General features: G+C 40.9%; 1 protein-coding gene across 2 annotated transcripts in view; it reads left to right on the top strand.

Moving 5' to 3' along the window:
• The first annotated feature begins 732 nt into the window (after positions 1-732).
• Positions 733-18,511, top strand: part of LOC137371296 (fibroblast growth factor 9) — a 76,361-nt gene continuing 58,582 nt past the window's right edge. The window contains exons 1-2 of one of the 2 annotated variants that reach the window (XM_068033640.1): positions 733-908; positions 1,446-1,740. In XM_068033640.1, the coding sequence (XP_067889741.1) occupies positions 1,470-1,740 (271 nt within the window). In that variant the 5' untranslated portion in view covers positions 733-908; positions 1,446-1,469. Of the gene's footprint in view, positions 1,241-1,445; positions 1,741-18,511 lie in introns of both variants that reach the window. The other variant, XM_068033639.1, reaches the window with a different exon arrangement.

Raw genomic sequence — 18,511 nt, 5'->3', positions numbered from 1 at the left:
GATTTCTAAACCTAAACAAATGCAATATTTGCGATATAACTTCTAACACCTAATAACCTTTATCAGAAGCCCGAAGAAACTTCATCTCTGAAGTTGTACTAGTCAAGAATATTTTCTGAAGATGGTTGTCAATTTTCTGGTACCTTCCGATATAATTCTTACGAAACTCCAGCTTTCATGAAGGAGCTGTGAGAAGTCAGATATTTCATGCAGATCTACCCCTCTTATGCAGGTATCTTATGCGGTATTTCTGAAGGTTAAAAAGTGTGCAGCTAGGTCTGTTCTCAAGAGTTTAAAACATTTCAATTGCATATCTATGCTGGTCAACGGTATATTTATTTTGCCAATTATTACGGTTACGTTTAATCTCGATCTGAGTCGCCTCTGATTCTGATTTATTTCAGTGTTTGAGACGAATCCAGAAGCGATGTTTCAGTGACATGAAAATTAATCTACAGTGTTGCTGATCCCTGATTAAATCAGATAAAGATAATCTTAATCTGAAAAGCGATGAGTAGCTGAGATCATCTGAAAAGTTTAATTTAAAGAGGAATTAATATGTCTACCCGATATAGTTTAAAGGGCTCAATGCGCCGCTTCAAGTAGTTAAATTTCTCCTCAAGTAACCCATGGGCACTAGGACCGAGAAGGAGCCTATATGTCTTTGGTAAGACTACCTTAAACCCAACCCATGCCTGCTTTTCTGCGCCACTCTGCGTGCTTTATGGAGAGTATAGTTCAGACGCAGATAGTACACACATTTCACAGTGGGGTCTGCGTAAGGAACACCTGTTTCAGGCAGCCAGCAACCCAGCATTGGACTTGCAGATCTTTCTGCTGATGAAGGCGAGCGCCTGAAGCCTCAGACACTCTCCTGATCTCCTTCAAGTCTTTGGATAATAAAAAAGGTGACGTTTGGGAAAAAAAATAAGATCAAAGTTTTTGGATTGCCCCAGCGAGCAACGTGCGATCTATATTTCTCAAGGATTCATGCTGATGTATGCAGTCTTTTATAGAGTAAAAACAGCGCATGCCTTTCTGGAGTCAGAATCCATAAATTCTGACGTAGCCTTGTTCGTCTAAAAAAATCCAATAACGCCGCGTTTTAAGTTGCTATGACCATCGTTATCTTCTTCCAATGGAGAAACTACGAATTTTTATTCTCAATGCAGCTGGATCGCCTGAAGATCAAACAGCCTGCTAGACCTGGGATTATTTAAAAAAAACAATATGTTAATGTGTGAGTATAAAGTGGTGGTTTCGTAGCTACAGTGATTGACCTTGAACCTGCCCCAAACCAAAACAGCATATCACTTTTTATGTATGTTTTAATGGACTGCTGTCAAAACAATTCATTCTAAAAGAAAAAAAAAGAAAACACGAGAGATCAATTTGGGCTGACACCTATATTATTCTTGTTTTTTTTTTGTTGTTGTTATTATCAGAAGCAGAATCGCCGGCGGCGACTGATGGCTCCGTTAGGTGAAGTTGGGAACTATCTTGGTGTCCAGGATGCAATACCTTTTGGGAATGTGCCCGTTTTGCCGGTGGATAACCCGGTTCTCCTGAGTGATCATCTCGGCCAGTCCGAGGGGGGTTTGAGCAGGGGCTCAGTCACGGACCTGGCTCACTTAAAGGGGATCCTCAGGCGGAGACAGCTGTACTGCAGGACTGGCTTTCACTTAGAGATTTTTCCTAATGGAACTATCCAGGGAACCAGACAGGATCACAACCGATTTGGTAAGTAGCAGAGAGACAAAGCACCTAATTGCCCTTAAGTAGGTCATAAAAGAAGCGTCTTCTTATGATTTTTTTCTCTTCTTCATGACAATGCCAGATGGAAGAGTTTAATTCAGCACAGCTGTACGATGCGAGCAGACAGCAGTCGGAACGTATTTTGATTCCTATAACGTGATCTAAGAATATCAGACATGACTAAATGATAGGATCATCGCATTAATTTAGGTGTATTGCCATTGCAATGGCAATTCATTTTAAATATATCAGTATATCCACCTCTGTCTATATCTACCTGTTTACGTGAGGATCTTACGTAAATTTCGTTTAGAAGACAAATAGAGAAATAACTTTAAAAAATGATAGGCTGTGGAAAATGGACAGCTTATAAGACATAGGTCCTGTATATGTATGTGTATAGAAAAAACAGATTATGACTAATGGTGCAATGATATAACCACACTATCATTAATTTAGGTGCATAGCTATGGGGCGGCACAGTGGCGCAGTGGTTAGCACCGCAGCCTCACAGCTCCAGGGACCCGGGTTCGATTCCGGGTACTGCCTGTGTGGAGTTTGCAAGTTCTCCCTGTGTCTGCGTGGGTTTTTCTCCGGGTGCTCCGGTTTCCTCCCACAAGCCAAAAGACTTGCAGGTTGATAGGTAAATTGGCCATTATAAATTGTCACTAGTGTAGGTAGGTGGTAGGGAAATATAGGGACAGGTGGGGATGTTTGGTAGGAATGTAGGATTAGTATAAATGGGTGGTTGATGTTCGGCACAGACTCGGTGGGCCGAAGGGCCTGTTTCAGTGCTGTATCTCTAATCTAATCATCATCTATTGGACGATGACTAAGATGCGTTTGCTTTGGAATATGTGTCTGCGGCCGTCCATCTACCTGTTCCTGCGACCTTATGCGTGTGATCTTATGTCATTTACTAGGACGTCAGACTGGAAACTAACTTAAAATATTTATGGTTAGAACATGTAGACAGAGCTGCCCTGTTTGTGCAATTATAATTGGACAGGTAGGCTTTAAAATAATAATCGGTAGGTTCCGGCTGTCAAAGTTGGACACGGATTGCAAACGCAGTGGATTGCTGCAATCATATGACTCACTGGTGGAGGTAACTGTTGGGGAGATCACAGCAAAGACTAATTTCACACATCGTCATACATTATTAATCAGATAGTGCTTCCTCAATATATTTTTGAATGTCGAAATGCACCAGAGTAAATTCGGCCACGTGTGCGCGATGACCTCGCAGTGAATTGTTTGTCTTTATAGTTGATTAAAAGGCTTTTAAACATCAAAAGAATCAATTCTGGTCATCAGAGGGTAAATGTATAGGTTTTTCTGAGGGCTATGGCCAAGCCTCTAGCTCTGGGTTCACGCCTCCAGCAGGTGTTTGTACGGCGGCCGCACTGCTACATTTCCAAAGAGGCAGAGATTCCCCCGGGTCCTAACGCACTCCACGAACGGCTTCTTTTGGGGAGAAAGACCATGTTGCAGAGGGTATATCTTTCTTTAAATACAACATGGTCTAATCTACAGGGTAAAGCAGTTTACCAAAACAAGATAGTCGAACAGTCAGACCCCTAATACGAAAGCGGAGAGAGTGAAAGAGCAGAACTGCTGCAGTGATTATCATCTACACTCAAACGCCTTGTAAAATGTTAAATAACAGACGCTTACATTTGAAAAAAACTTAGTAGACGGAAACTAAATATTTTCGAAAAAAGTACAGGTTATAAAAAACATTTATTTTCCAGTAATCAGGTGACATTTGGCACAGAAATTCCATTTCGCCCATCCTATTTCAGAGGTGGGTGAGAGTGGGAGGCGGGAAGTGAGAAAATGCGTTAAAGTAGAGACTGAAGGTGGGAAGTTTCATCCCTGTGCAGGCGCAAGAACATAACAGCACCCCACTGATTCCTGAGGTTAGCCAAATCGGTGCAGGAGTCTTCTTTCCCTTTGCACAGACTTCTGTGCTTTTCCAGGCCAACGTATTCGCACACAATATTTTGTCGCTGCCCTGCCAGGCTTTTTAGGGGATTCTGTCCGTTTTTCTTTTTGGTGAATGTCTAAATTCTTTGTTTTCCATCATATCTGTCCCCACTGCTGTTGCCTGGCGCTGCTTGTGCTAAAGCAGCTGGTATCTCTTTTACTGCAGTGTCTCCTGCCCTTGCCTACCACTGCGCTGGATGGCACGCACTTGCTACATTTCATAAGCTGTTTTGTTAGATTTAAACCCACACAAGTTTTAACATGACCGGTGCATTTTTACTCTCCAGTGCTGTCTTTTTGTCAGTAGAGACGTTAGATATCAGAATCGACTTTTACTCTCTCAGTCTTATTCTGAAGGTCATAGTTTTCCAGCAGCCGATGTACAGGGTACTGCAATGAGTATTGTGTGACATGTCGGCCAAGTAACTGTATTTGAATCGATTTCATTTGGATCGACTAGGGATTTATTATGTGAGGGGTGCTCTTAATAAAAAGGTATATATTTGAAATTAGTACTGAAAGGCTAAAGACACCAGAGAATTTAGCTAATATCTAGGACTCTGATGGAGGAGGTAGGCAGGAGTGGGATTATTTTGCACTTCTGCTAATTGCTGTTCCATGATATGCCCATAAATTCAATCCATCACTTCACAATTAAAATGTGTGGCGTGGCCTTCCACCGCCCCCTCCCCCCAAAAAAATGGTTGAGATAGAAGCTTTCAAATAATCACCAGAGTGGAAGTAGTAACCGTATTGCTGAATTTTACATTGTGATGGATTGTTCTGTTTATATGTTAACACTTACCAGGGCTAGTATATTCATTGCCATCCTATACACTTTGACTAACTTTCCTCCTCAAATTGAACAGTTCCGTGGCAGTGTTGGATGCTTATTGCATTGCTGCTGGTTTAATATTTAACTTGCAGTACAATCGTATTCCATAAAAGAATTATTACAATCAGTTTACCTGCAAACTCTAAAACGAACTGCTCTTTTAAGCGTGCAATGTTGCGGTTGCTGAATATACTACCTAAAAGACACTTGCGGCGCGGGAGGGGGTGGGGAAATGGGGGGTGTTGGCTGCTACGTTTTGGCAATGTGCAGCATTTTTTTCTGCAAGGTCTCAATTGCTCGATATGCATCAGCAGATGCAGCGTATTCCTTCATGTCCTGTATAATTGTTGAGTTTATACGGCGTGCTTTGACTGCAAGCTGCACATAGGTCTAACGTTCAATGTAACATTCTTCGATGGAGGACACTTTCCAGATTAAACTCCATGGGGAAATTCAATAACTGGAAAGTGTAGGCGTGTCTTTTGTGTCAGCAAAACTACAGCGTACAAAAGCTGACGAAATATTCAGCAGATGGACGTGCTCTGAATAAATACCATCTTTTAAATTAAAATTAATTCACAATTTCATAGCGTGACTTTGAAGTACCAACCTCAACTTTTGTTTAGCTTCATTATTGATTCAAATCTACCAAACTGCGGACATATAACTGACTGAAATTGGATAAAACATTGCATTTCATTTTCCATTTGCAGTTGCTTATGGAGATTTAGGACTAGAATCAAGGAATGTAAGAGCTCTGGTTACGCTAGTTTGTCGGCGCTAGGACCACGAGGGAGACATCGGTTTATTATGGGGGCGTTCCAGGTTTAATACCTTTGTACTAATGTGCGTATTACATACTGTTTTCCTCGACACTCGTTATTCATTCGACCACATGCTTTCAATTAACCAGATTTATCCTCCTATAGATACACTTAATTACATTTTAGTATATCATTTAATCTAGCATTGGTATACAATGGGAACAATAAGACTAGACGCGCCCGAAGTCATTCATCATTTATGCAATAACTGAAGGTAAACGACGCAGGCGTTTTGTGATGTCACTCCATTTTTTGAAGTCACGTATTCTGTGCTTACTGTTAATATATTGGGTGTGGCATTGATTTTCCATACAAAAGTCTGTGTTATCTTCTAACTACACAGTGAACAGGGCAGAAATCCATGGCATGCGGGAGCAGTGTTTGGGGAGAGGTTGGTTTCAGTCTAACTTCTGAAGGAACCGAACACCCAATAGCTCAAGGTGTCAGCTGAAAAAATATCACCCAGAAGTGCTCAAAGCCAGGCGCTGCAGTTGGCATGCCAATCATTTCCTGAGCACCACAAGTAACATTTTAAGAAAAAAGAAAGACAGTTATATACAGTGCAAACCCTTCATAATATTTTGGAGAAATGCTTGCTATCTTTGATGAAGCTGAGGACCACTCGTTTTTCCTTTGTCTTTTCATGTTTTGAATCTTTGTATTCACATTTCTATTGTTATGTTATCAAGGTAACTGCTAGGATACAGACAGGTATAGAGCAAACAACTGAAAACAGTGCCTTTATTGTCTCAATGACCCACCACTCAGAACCACCTTCACCCCCAAAACCAAACAAAAACAACCTAAAGGGTCAGCCTTAATTTTTATAATAGAAATATTCTGTGTGGGAGGTTGATTAAAGCCATAATTTTCCTTTGAGTGGTGTAAGTCCACCCATGAGACAAGACCACCTCTTTCAGTCTGTATTTTGCCACTCACACCCTCCCTCCCCACCTGAGCAATTCAGCTCTTTCACCTGAGAGAACAGTATAGCTTTCCTGCTCTCCCACCACAACTAATGCTGCTCTTTGCCAACTGTCAAGAGCTGTGGTGAACCTGCAGACATTTTTGTTTTTTTCTCTCACCACTTTAAGGAGAGAGTTGGCCTGCACTTGGTGCCTGTCTTAGCAGGACTGGTTAGCTTGGGACCTCTTGAGCTCCCCCATTCTATGATACTGTGCTTGATGCTCTCTATCATACTGCGCCACTGGATGGATTCCATCTACATTATCAATTTTAGTAACCTCTTGCAATTTGCTTTTGGGAGGAGATTTTCATCCTGGTGGCTGACTTCAAGCATTTGTAGATTTATTTTTAGTGGACACATTGAATTATTGAGCATTCATTTCTTTCAGGTTGGAATGAGGCCAAGATTTTTCTCACAGTACAGTGTAACTTAGGGTTTGTACCAATCAAGGAACAAATCTGGAACCTTTCTAGCTGTATGGCCAGTACCGTACCACATTTTATAATTTCCTATTGAGCCTTTAGGGAAGCCCCACAATTTAAAATATATATATTTTGCAATGTTGTAAGATGCTCATGAATAATCAGACAGTATCATTCTCTCAGCTGTCCTGTTGCAAAAGGCAACAAGTGGAGGCTAGGCACATGCCCATGAAAGGGGTTGGCGGAAATGGAGAGAGAAAATAAGAGATATAGTCACCCTGGACTCAGCCACCTCATAGAAGTCAATTATGAAACAATTTTGGTAGAGACATTAAATCATAGAAACTTACAGCACAGAAGGAGGCTATTCGGCCTATTGTGTCTGTGCTGGCTCTTTGAAAGAGCATCCATGTTTAGCCCACATTCCCACTTTGTTTCTGTAACCCTGTAAGTTCCTCACCCTCAAGTACCTGTGCAACTCCCTTTTTAAATTATTTACAGAATCATCATCCACCACCTTTTCAGGTAGAGCTTTCCAGATCCCAACAACTGTCTAAGTGAAAAAGATTCTCCTCAACTGCCCTCTAGATCTTTTTTCATGATTTTGAATCAATGACCTCTGGTTATTGACTCTTTCACTATAGGGGTTCTGCGCACCCCCCCCCCCCCCCCCATTTACTCTATCAAAACCTCTCATCATTTCGAAAGCTATTATGTCACCTCTTAACCTACTCTGTTCGAAGGAGACCAGTCCTAACTTTTGCAACCTCTTCTCATAATTGAAGTCCCTCATCCCTGGTAACATTCTGGTAAATCTCCTCTGTATCCTTTCCAATACCTTTACATCTTTCCTGAAGTGTGGTGCCTAGAATTGTCCATAGTATTCTGGCTGAGGCCTAACCAGTATTTATAAATCTCTAGCATGGTCTATTTGCTTTTCTATTCTATACCTCTATTTATAAACCCAAGTTACCCATATGCTTTTTTAACCACCTTATTAACTTACCCTGCCATCTTTAAGGATTTGTTGTGGACACCTAGGTCTCTGCTCGTCTACACTTTTGAAAATTGTGCCAATTATAGTATACTATCTTTCCATATTAGTCCTCCCTACCATGCTTCTGTCCATTTCACCATTCTGTCTATGTCATCCCGAAGCCTATAACTATCCTCATCATGACCTACCGCTTTGCCAAGTTTTGTATCATCTGCAATCTTTATAATGCTGCTCCTACACCTGAGTCTAGGTTGTTTATAAAACTTGCAAAGAATAATGTACCCGATACTGAATTTTGTGGGGAACACCATTGCAAGCCACCTCCCAGTCTGCAAAACATCCATCCACCACTCTTTGCATCCTGTTACTGAGCCAATTTTGTATCCCTACCACCACTTTCCCTTTAATTCCATAGGCTTCTATCTTCTTAATAAGCTTCCCTTGCATCACTTTGTGAAATGCCTTCCAATAGTCCTTATATACATGGACTATATATAACATCTACTGCCAGACACGATTTTCCTTTCACAGATCCATGCTGGTTCTTCTTGTTTAACCCATGCCTTTCTAAATGAAAGTTTATTTTGTCCCTCATAATGGATTCCAATAACTTCCCCACCACCAATGTTCATCTAACTGGCTTGTAGTTTCCTGATTTATTCCTCTCCCCTTTCTTGAACAGTGGTATAATATTAGTAACCCTCCAGTCCTCTGGTACTCCTCCTGTATCCAATGAGGATTGAAACAGTAACAAATGCCTCTACTATTTCTACCTTTGCTTCTTTCAGCAACCTCAGATGCATTCCATCTGGACCAGATAGCTTACCAACTTTCAGGAATGAAAATATTTTTAGTATGTCCTCACTATCTATTATTATCCTGTCCATAACTTCCCTCTCCTTAAGTGTAACCTTCAAATCATCTGCTTCCTTTGTAAAGACAGCTGCAAAGCTACTTTTCCATGTCCTCTGCATGAAGATTTCCCTTTGGGTCTAACTTTTTCCCTAGCAAACTGCTTACACTTTATATGTTCATAAAATGTTTTGGGGTTCAATCTTTTCTCATAATGTCCCACATTAACTTTTTCAGTTCCTTCCTGTACTTTACATAATCTTCCAGGTTAATAACTGAATCTTACTCCTGACATTTTCCATTGACCTTTTTCTGTTTTAACTTTTATTTCCTTTTTCATCCAGGACTCATTAGTTTTGGATGCTTTACCTTCTCCCTTCATAAATATGTAACTGATCTATCTCTTCCCTGAATGCTCTCTGTTGCTCGGTTATTGCTGTATCTGGAATGGTCTTTTCCAATTTATTTGGGCTAGGTCCCTTTTAAATCATTGAAATTAGCTCTTTCCCAGTTGAGCATTTTTATCTTCGATATTTTCTGATCTCTTTCTTTTTACTTCATACTGAATTATGTTATGGCCACTGTTAGCTAGATGATTTCCTACTGCAACACGCTCCACTTGCCTTACTTAAATTCCCAGGACCAGATCCCACTCTGCTCCTTCTTTGTTAAACTGAAGACATACTAATAAAGAAAGTTCTCCTTTGCACATATCAGAAATTCGTCTCCTTCACTACTCTTAACATTATGTTTTTCCGAGTCCATATTAAGGTAATTAAAGTCTACTAACAATGCAGCTCTATTTCTGTCACTTGCCTTTGAAATTTACTGACAAAGTTGGTCACCTATCTCCTCCCTACTGTTTGGAGCTTTATAAAAAACTCCCTACAATCTAATAATTCTCCCTTTGTTGCTCAACTCAAGCCAAATAGATTCAGTCCTACAACCATCTCATAAATACTTTCTATTTAGTATCATCCTTAACCAATATGCCCCTCCACTTTTTCCTTTTCTGTCATTCCTGAATACTAGATAACAAGAAATATTAAGAACCAATTCCCAGCCTTGTTTGAGCCACATCTCTGTTAATGCAACCATGTCATAACCTCATGTAGCAATTTGTGCCTGCAGCTCACAAACCTTATTAGTTAAACTACAGATGCTGATGTACATACAATTTAATACTTCCTTCTACACTTTTGCTATTTTCCTCAATCTGGTCCCTGCAATTTTTGGGATATTTCTAATTTTACTGCTATTTATATCTCCCTGTTCTCTGATCTAATTTCTGCTGCTCTCTGCTATTTTCTGGATCCTCTCCCACTGCTAAATTAGTTTAAACCCTCCCCAACAGTAGTAGTTAACCTCTCAGCAGGAACATGGGTCCTGGCTTTGTTCAGTCCATCCTGTACAAGTGCCCCTTCCCCTGGAACCCATCCCAATGCCCCAAGAATCTGAAATCCTCCCTACTGCACCATTTCTCCAGCCACCTATTTACCTGCACTATCTTCCTGTTTCTTACTCACTAGCATGTGGCACTGGGAGGAATCCCAAGATTACTACCTTTGAGGTTCTGATTTTTAATCTTTTTCCTAGCTCCTGAATCTCTGCCTGAAGTACCTCAACACTTTTTTGATCTATATCATTGGTTCTAATGTGGACAATGACTTCTGACTATTCCCCTTCCCGTCACAGAATATCCTGACGTTGTTTGGAGATAACCTTTACCCTGGCACCAAGGAGGCAACATACCATTTGGAAATCACATTTGCAGTTACAGAAATGATCATCTATACCCCCACTATCAAATTCCCTATGATTACTGCATTTTTTCCCCCTCATGTGCTGTCAAATCTCCAGTGGTGCCAGGACTTTGATTCTTACTGTATTCCTCCAAGATCCGGGAGTAGATTACTTGACTCCTGGCTGAGATATGAGCATGGCACAAGGAACCAACAGAGGGTAAAACTTGGATGAAATAAATAGCATATACAATTTTTCACTCTAATTTCCTCCACTTCGCTCCCCGAACCAATCCATGCAACTTCATGTTACTGGCAGCCCTCCAGTATTGTGCCAACTGGCCATTCTGCAGGGTATCCCTGGACAAGAAGTCTGGTAAGGGTTGGGGGTAAGGAATTGACTGCTGGTTCCAAATCAGATGAACCCAATTCTGTCCTTACCCAATGTCAATACATGTGTACCCCAAAAAGGTGTTGCCGAATTGTGATTAGGAACTAGAAATGTGGGAGATTTTTTTTCTTTCCTTCCTCGCTGGGGATAATTAGTTTAGTTTAAATCACCCCCCTGCTGAGGCCAGTTATCTCAGCACGGGCCAGGGATCAAATTTGGAAACTTTCTGTGCTGTTTAGCTCAGCACTATACCACATAGTACAATTCTAGGTAGATTCTAAAAACTTTAGTTTGCAGCACAAAACAAAATTATAATCACTTCCCAGCACATTGCTACGCTGCAGCCTCTCAACTTATTTTTCATACATGTCATCTAATTGACCTTCTTTGACCTTGAGAACTGAAATTCTACTAAGGTTTACACGTCGTCTTTCACAGAATTCAGATCAGCTATTTTCAGCTGACAATGCACATGAAATTGCATGAGACAGCTTCCATGAAAATATGCTTTTCCATTTTATGTCTCGTTATTTATTTGGCTTTTCTTAGTTTAGGATGTAAAAAGGCTGCATATTCTGGTATCTCTTAGTCAAAGACAATAATATTTTCCAAAATATGTAGCTTTTTCTTGTATCAAAATGTAAATTTATTTAGTTTGAGATACTAAAATGGGTCCATTGAATTGAACTGAGTGCATTCACATTTTTGTGTTGTTGACAATTATAATGTTCTTACATTGAAAATCTGAGGTCAGAGCCAATATCCCTTATTTAAAAAAAAGAAAATTGTGTGCTGCTTTCAAACGACCAAACATGTATGATTGAGACTAAATGGTCCTGACAGTAACTTCCTTTTGTGAGAAGATAAAGTGCTGTTGATTTAAAAAAAATTTTTAAGACATTGCTCAGAAAATTCCGCATGGAATTTTATCAATTAGTAACTGCCTTTTCAGTTTTACTGTTACAATGATTTTAAAATATGGTGTTCAGAACTGTATTATTTAAGCTAAAGACACTCATTGCTTCACTAATTTTAACTTCACTTTAACCATTGTTGATTTCCGTCAAGATTCTCAAGATCCTTGCTCTAAATTGAAGTTGCTGTTATTGGGATTTCACCTTGCTGGCACTTGCTGCTACTTGATCCAGTACTTTGTACATGGAGTTAAATTACTCCTTAGCCACATGATTTAAAGTAGAGTAACCTCTAAGACCCAGTACAGTAATATAATATAAAACAAACGCAATCTTTGTTTCAGCAGCTGACAAACATTACGTTGGGGTAATTCCTCTGGCCATAACTATGATGGCATGTGCTTTTCAAATGAACTGGCATATGAGCAGGCTATTAACATATTTGGAAATTTTGTTTTGATGCGATGGGCTATTAACTAGTAGCATAAGTTACAGAAAAAGAAAATAATGCAAGGTCACTTTATCACCCCACTTGCTCTTGAAATTGGAAGTCATAGTGGACTGCTTAAGTTTAACATTAGCTTACCAATATAAACTAAATGAATTTTGAATTGCGCAATGGTGACAGCATAAAGTAAAGCCTCAGTCAGAGGACCAATTCAGAGACAGCACAATTGAAAAGGCCAGCAGATTTCTTGTCATATTCCGCTCCATTGCCATTGTCTTCTGCTTACTATATCCATTCCATTCCAATTATTACCTGTTCTAGTCACTATATATTCACTGGATTTTTTTCTTTATATATAGATGCCTGTTTGATTACTTATAAGTACCGAATCTGATTTAGAGATATAAACCAGTGCACAAAAATAAAATTTCAGCTATGGGGCTGCCTTGCTAAGAGCTAGTGGTGTATAGGGGACACATCTGCTTAATTCATTAACATAGAGTTGTAGCCAGGACACAGTATAAGCACTATTGAGGCACATTGCAGTAGAATGAACTTTCTTTTAATGAGGGCAACATTCCCTCTTTTTAAAATTTATTTCTCCCCTTTACCCAGTTGATGCCATGCCAAAATATTTGTGGTTTTGGGGCTGGCATTGACTGCCAGGCTGTAATCAATGCCGTTTTATGGCTGTCTGATAGGAGTTATGTGAAAGCCGCCTACAGATGACCTCCTGTACAATTTTCCTTCCCTCCATTCGTCCCCCACTGATGTAGCTTCAATCAGAAATTCTGTATGGATGATCAGAGTCCATGTTCCTCCCTCACTCTGTGCTGCTGTGAATTGGTTCTTCAATGCTCTGCACCACCACCAGATACACTTTGTTATAAGCAGCACAGCATACACTCAATAAAATTTCACAGAAATGAGTAATGAACAAAATTATGTTTTGAAAGTTTTATTCAGTTGGATTTTTTTCTTAAATGCATGGCTGTGTATATTAGATTGCTGTTAAAGTGCTTAAAACTTTAATTGAAGTGCCAGTGACCATGGATTTCACTTTATTAAAGCTGCCATGTTGCAAATTCAAAATGCAAATTTGACTTGTGTCTATTCTTAAAACTGGAACATTTAACATTCAGGGGTGAGTACCAGCAGTCACCACATTTCTGCCCATTTAAGCAATTATAACAGTATTTTGTATACATCAGTTCTACTTACTTTGTACTGTTTTTAATGAATCCCTACCTGTAACATTAACATTTAAATGTCCCATATGTCCTCATTTGTATCCAAAGGTGCATATGCTGTAAGTCGCTTGGCATTATTATGCATTTACCAACACAATGCCTATCATTGAAAGATCAGTAGATCTTTAGGTTGTTAGGTCATACATGGTGTATTAGTGTTGATAAATTTAGTTTTCATGTTGTTCAGTGGGCAAGTGTTTTCTAGATTTTTTCATGAAACTCTGATACTGCTGGACAACCAAAGATGTGACTCAGAAAATTCTATTGCTTGGCTTTCCATGAAGGCAAAATCTATTGAACTGGATTCTCAGTAACCAGGCATGCTGTAGGCACCAAAAGTCACCATCATTATGCTGTGCCCTCTGCCAGCTCCTGCAGTTGCCTGACCGTTATCATTCTTCCATTCAAGCCTTCTTGTACATTGTCCCAGCAGCTCAGGGGTAGTTTAGCTGTAGATAAGTGATATTTATTTATTTTTTTATTTAGAGATACAGCACTGAAACAGGCCCTTCGGCCCACTGAGTCTGTGCCGACCAAGAACCACCCATTTATTCTAACCCTACAGTAATCCCATATTCCCTATCACCTCCCTACACTAGGGGCAATTTACAACGGCCAATTTACCTATCACCTGCAAGTCTTTGGATGTGGGAGGAAATCGGAGCACCCGGTGAAAACCCACGCAGACACAGGGAGAACTTGCAAACTCCGCACAGGCAGTACCCAGAATCGAATCCGGGTCCCTGGAGCTGTGAGGCTGCGGTGCTAACCACTGCGCCCTGTGCCGTAATAGTGTCAGTAGCAGCAAGTTATAAACTATAGAAATAAACAAAAGTTACCCATTATAAGTTCATGTTAAGAACATAATTAGTGAATAAATTATGACTAAGGGAAATCTTAAACACTTTTGGTGCAGGGTCTCCACCTTTAATTTCGGAACAGATAACATAGGTTTGGTTAAAAAATTGTTTACAGACTGGCTCAAAAATAACAGTCACACCATAAATCAACATTCCCCCATTTAATCAATTTAATTTCTGTGCAGAATTCCTGCTTTACCTTACTTCCCAGAATGATGTAAAATAATTAATTCAATCTATTATACCTCATTCCAAGGTTGCAGGTCAATCATCTGTGCCAATCCCTGGATTAAAAGTTAATTTGTGCCAATGCCTGGATTGCAGGTCAGTTTGTGTCATTCCTACTTTGCAGATCAGTCTCGTGTTAATCTCCCTCTCCCCAGTCTGGTTAGTCTGTGGCAAACAGTACAGAGTTTAGTTGGTCCTTCTGTCCTGTAGGCTAAATGCAGAAAATTGGAAGCAAGCTTAGAAGACTGTCCAGGCAGCACAGGAAGCATTGATTATTTAGCAAACACTAAGATGCTGACACAGCACTGCAAATGCTGATCTCAGCCTAAAAGGCTGACGTTTGGCATATATCGTGTTAATTTGGCTACGAACTTGGTACACTTTCTTTTAACATCGCAACCTATCTCCCTGCTTCTCCAAAGATGTTGCTACAGTCTGCCAAAACATTTGCAGCATAAACAATGTAATTCTTGATCTCTCTCTTGAATTCCCTATACAGCATGTAAGAAGGACAGTAAGACTTGCATTTATATAGCACACTTCATGACCTCAGGATATTCCAAAGTGCTTTACAGCCAATTAAGGACTTATTGAAATGTAGTCAGTGTTATAGGGAACTTAAAGATTATATAATTTCCAAATAAACATATCCACCACCTTTTCATCATGAGCGCTCCATTTCTGTGTCTTTTTTTGCTGTTCCTTACATTATGGACGTAATTGTTAGTTTTGGGAATGTATTTATCCTGCATGCTCAATATTATACCTTTAAGGTGTTGTTGCACTTGTCTGCTACTGAAGTGTTATTGCACAATCTCTTCCAACCTATTTGTTTCTTAATGTCATTGAATTTAGCCATTTTAAAATTATGTACCTGGCTGCTGCTTTTAGGTATTGATGACTCTCAGGTCATATTAAACTTTATCATTATGTGGTCATTGTCCCGCAGGGGTGCTAAGACTTGATTTCCTGTACAATATCTGGGTCATTTATAAATAGTAGATCAAGGTAAGCATTGTCAATCGTTGCTTTCTTGATGCACTGGGTCAATAAGCAATCATGGACTATATCTACCAACTTGAGTTTTTCTAGTTTATATTTGGTTGATTGAAGTCTGTGATTAACATAACTTCTTTGTTCTCACATACCCTTCCTATCTTTTCATAGAGCAAATTGTCTACTTTTGTATGAGCATCAGGTGGTCTATTGTATACGCCCAGTATTAGCGTTGACTTTTTTTTGAAATAATAGTGCTTTCTATCTCCATAGGATCAATTTATTTTACCTCCCAGATTTACATGGCATATAGAAGTACACTACCAACTTTTTTTGTCCACATTGTCCAAATTCTAAATAATGTATACCTTCCTTCCTTTTGGCCTTCTTGTCTTGAGAGACAATGGGTAAGCGCCTAGAGCTTGTCAGTGGTTTGTGGAGCAGCGCCTGGAGTGGCTATAAAGGCTAATTCTAGAGTGATAAACTCTTCCACAGGCGCTGCAGGTAAAGTTGGTTGTCAGGGCTGTTATACAGTTGGCTCTCTCCTTACACTGCTATCCCTTTTCCTGCCAACTGCTGAGTCTCTTCGACTCGCCTCTCTTCAGCCCCGCCTTTATAGCTGTCCGCCAGCTCTGGCGATCGCTGGTAACTGGCTCCCATGACTTGTGGTCAGTGTCACAAGACTTCATGTCGCGTTTGCAAACGTCTTTAAAGTGGAGACATGGACAGCCAGTGAGTCTGATACCAGTAACGAGTTCACTGTACAATGCGTCCTTGGGGATCCTGCCATCTTCCATCAGCTCACGTGGCCAAGCCATCTCAAGCACCGCTGGCTCAGTAGGGCAGACATGCTGGGAATGTTGGCTGCCTCGAGGACTTCTGCGTTGGAGATACAGTTCTGCCACCTGATGCCAAGGATTCTCCGGACATAGCAAAGATGGAATGCATTGAGAAGTCACTCTTGGCTGATATACGTTGTCCAGGCCTCCCTGTCATAGAGCAAGGTATTGAGGACACAGGCTTGAAACATTCGGACTTTTGTGTTCCGTGTCAGTGCGTCATTTTCCCACACTCTCTTGGCCAGTCTGGACATAGCAGCAGACGCGTTTCCCATGCGCTTGTTGATTTCTGCATTGAGAGACAGGGTTGCTGGTAATGGTTTAGCCCAGGTAGGTGAACTCTTGAACCACTTCCAGAGTGTGGTCGCCGATATTGATGGATGGAGCATTTCTGACATCCTGTCCCATGATGTTCGTTTTCTTGAAACTGATGGTTAGGCCAAATTCGTTGCAAGCAGCTGCAATCCCGTTGATAAGCCTCTGCAGACACTCTTCCATGTGGGATGTTAATGCAGCATTGTCAGAAAAGAGGAGTTCCCTGATGAGGACTTTCCGTACTTTGGTCTTCGCTGGGCAAGATGGGGAAGGTTGGACAATCTGCCATCTGATCTTGTGTGGAGGAAAATTCCTTCTTCTGAAGACTTAAACGCATGAGAGAGCAGCAGTGAGAAGAAAATCCCAAACAGTGTAGGTGTGAGAACACAGCCCTGTTTCACACCACTCAGGATGGGAAAGAAGTCTGATAATGCATCGTAATGCTGAATTGTGCCTTTCATATTGTCATGGAATGAGGTGATGATGCTTAGTAGCTTTGGTGGACATCTGATCTTTGCTAGTAATCTGAAGAGACCACATCTGCTGACAAGGTCAAAGGCTTTGGTGAAATCTATGAAGGCAATGTAGAGGGGCATCTGTTGTTTGTGGAATTTCTCCTGTCGCTGGCAAAGGGAGAACAGCATATCAATAGTGGATCTCTGCTCGAAAGCTGCACTGTGCCTCAGGGTAGACATGCTCAGCCAGCTTCTGGAGTCCATTTAAACGACTCAAGCAAAGGCTTTCCCCACAATGCTGAGCAGAGAGATTCCACGGTAGTTGTTTCAGTCACCGCGGTCACCCTTGTTCTTACAGAGGGTGATGATATAGAGGGTGATGATATTGGCATCGCGCATGTCCTGTGGTACTGCTCCCTCATCCCAGCACAGGCAAAGCAGTTCATGGAGTGCTGAGAGTACAGCAGGCTTGGCACATTTGATTATTTCAGGGGTAATGCCATCCTTACCTGGCTCTTTTCCACTGGCTAGAGAATTGATGGTGTTACTGAGCTCCGATTTTTTTGGCTGTTCGTCCAGCTCGTCCATGACTGGCAGAGACTGGGCTGCATTGAGGCCGGTATCAGTGACATTATTTCCCCTGGAGTACAGTTCTAGGTACTGCTCCACCCAGCAGTCCATTTGCTTGTGTTGGTCAGTGATTGTGTCCCCTGATTTAGACTTGAGGGGGGGCGATCTTCTTGATGGTTGGCCCAAAAGCTCTCTTAATGCGGTCATACATTCCTCTGATGTTTCCAGTGTCGGAGGCCAGCCGAATATGACTGCATAGGTGTTGCCAGTAGTCATTTGCATAGCGCCTGGCTGCTCTTTGCGCGGTGCTTCTGGTGGCTTTAAGTGCTAAGGACGTTAACTCGCTGGGGGCTTTCTCGTAGTTCAGCAGTGCAGTGCACTTGGCAGCTATGACTGGTTCCATCTCTTCAAAGTGAGACTGAAACCAGTCTGCTTTCTGCTTCTCACGTTTGCCAAAGGTGGCCATTGCTTAGTCATAGATGGCGTCTCTGGATCCCCTGCAGGAATGTTTTGAAGGGCTTTTTCAAGCAAAATGAGAAACTTTTGTGACAGCTGCATTGTCCACTTTGTAAATACTATATACCACTGACTCATCTCCATCCTCTGGATTAAGCTATCTTTCTGACATTTCCAATACAATGTAGTTCTCCACTTTCACAACAGCCTCCGGTTCCAACATCTTTATTTCTAATGCTTCTAGCATTCATGTATACATATTTTATAGATATTCCTCCTTTTGCATTCCCCCATGTCTGCATATTCCTGGTTTCTGATTCTGGCTGTGCATCTGTGTCCATAGGTAACTGTTGACTGTCAATATACCCTCTAATTTTTTTTGCAGTTCGCAGGCCCTTTAAATTTT

This window comes from Heterodontus francisci, chromosome 6 (genome assembly GCF_036365525.1).
Source record: "Heterodontus francisci isolate sHetFra1 chromosome 6, sHetFra1.hap1, whole genome shotgun sequence".
Lineage (NCBI taxonomy): Eukaryota > Metazoa > Chordata > Chondrichthyes > Heterodontiformes > Heterodontidae > Heterodontus > Heterodontus francisci.
This window is presented reverse-complemented; position numbering and strand designations above follow the sequence as displayed.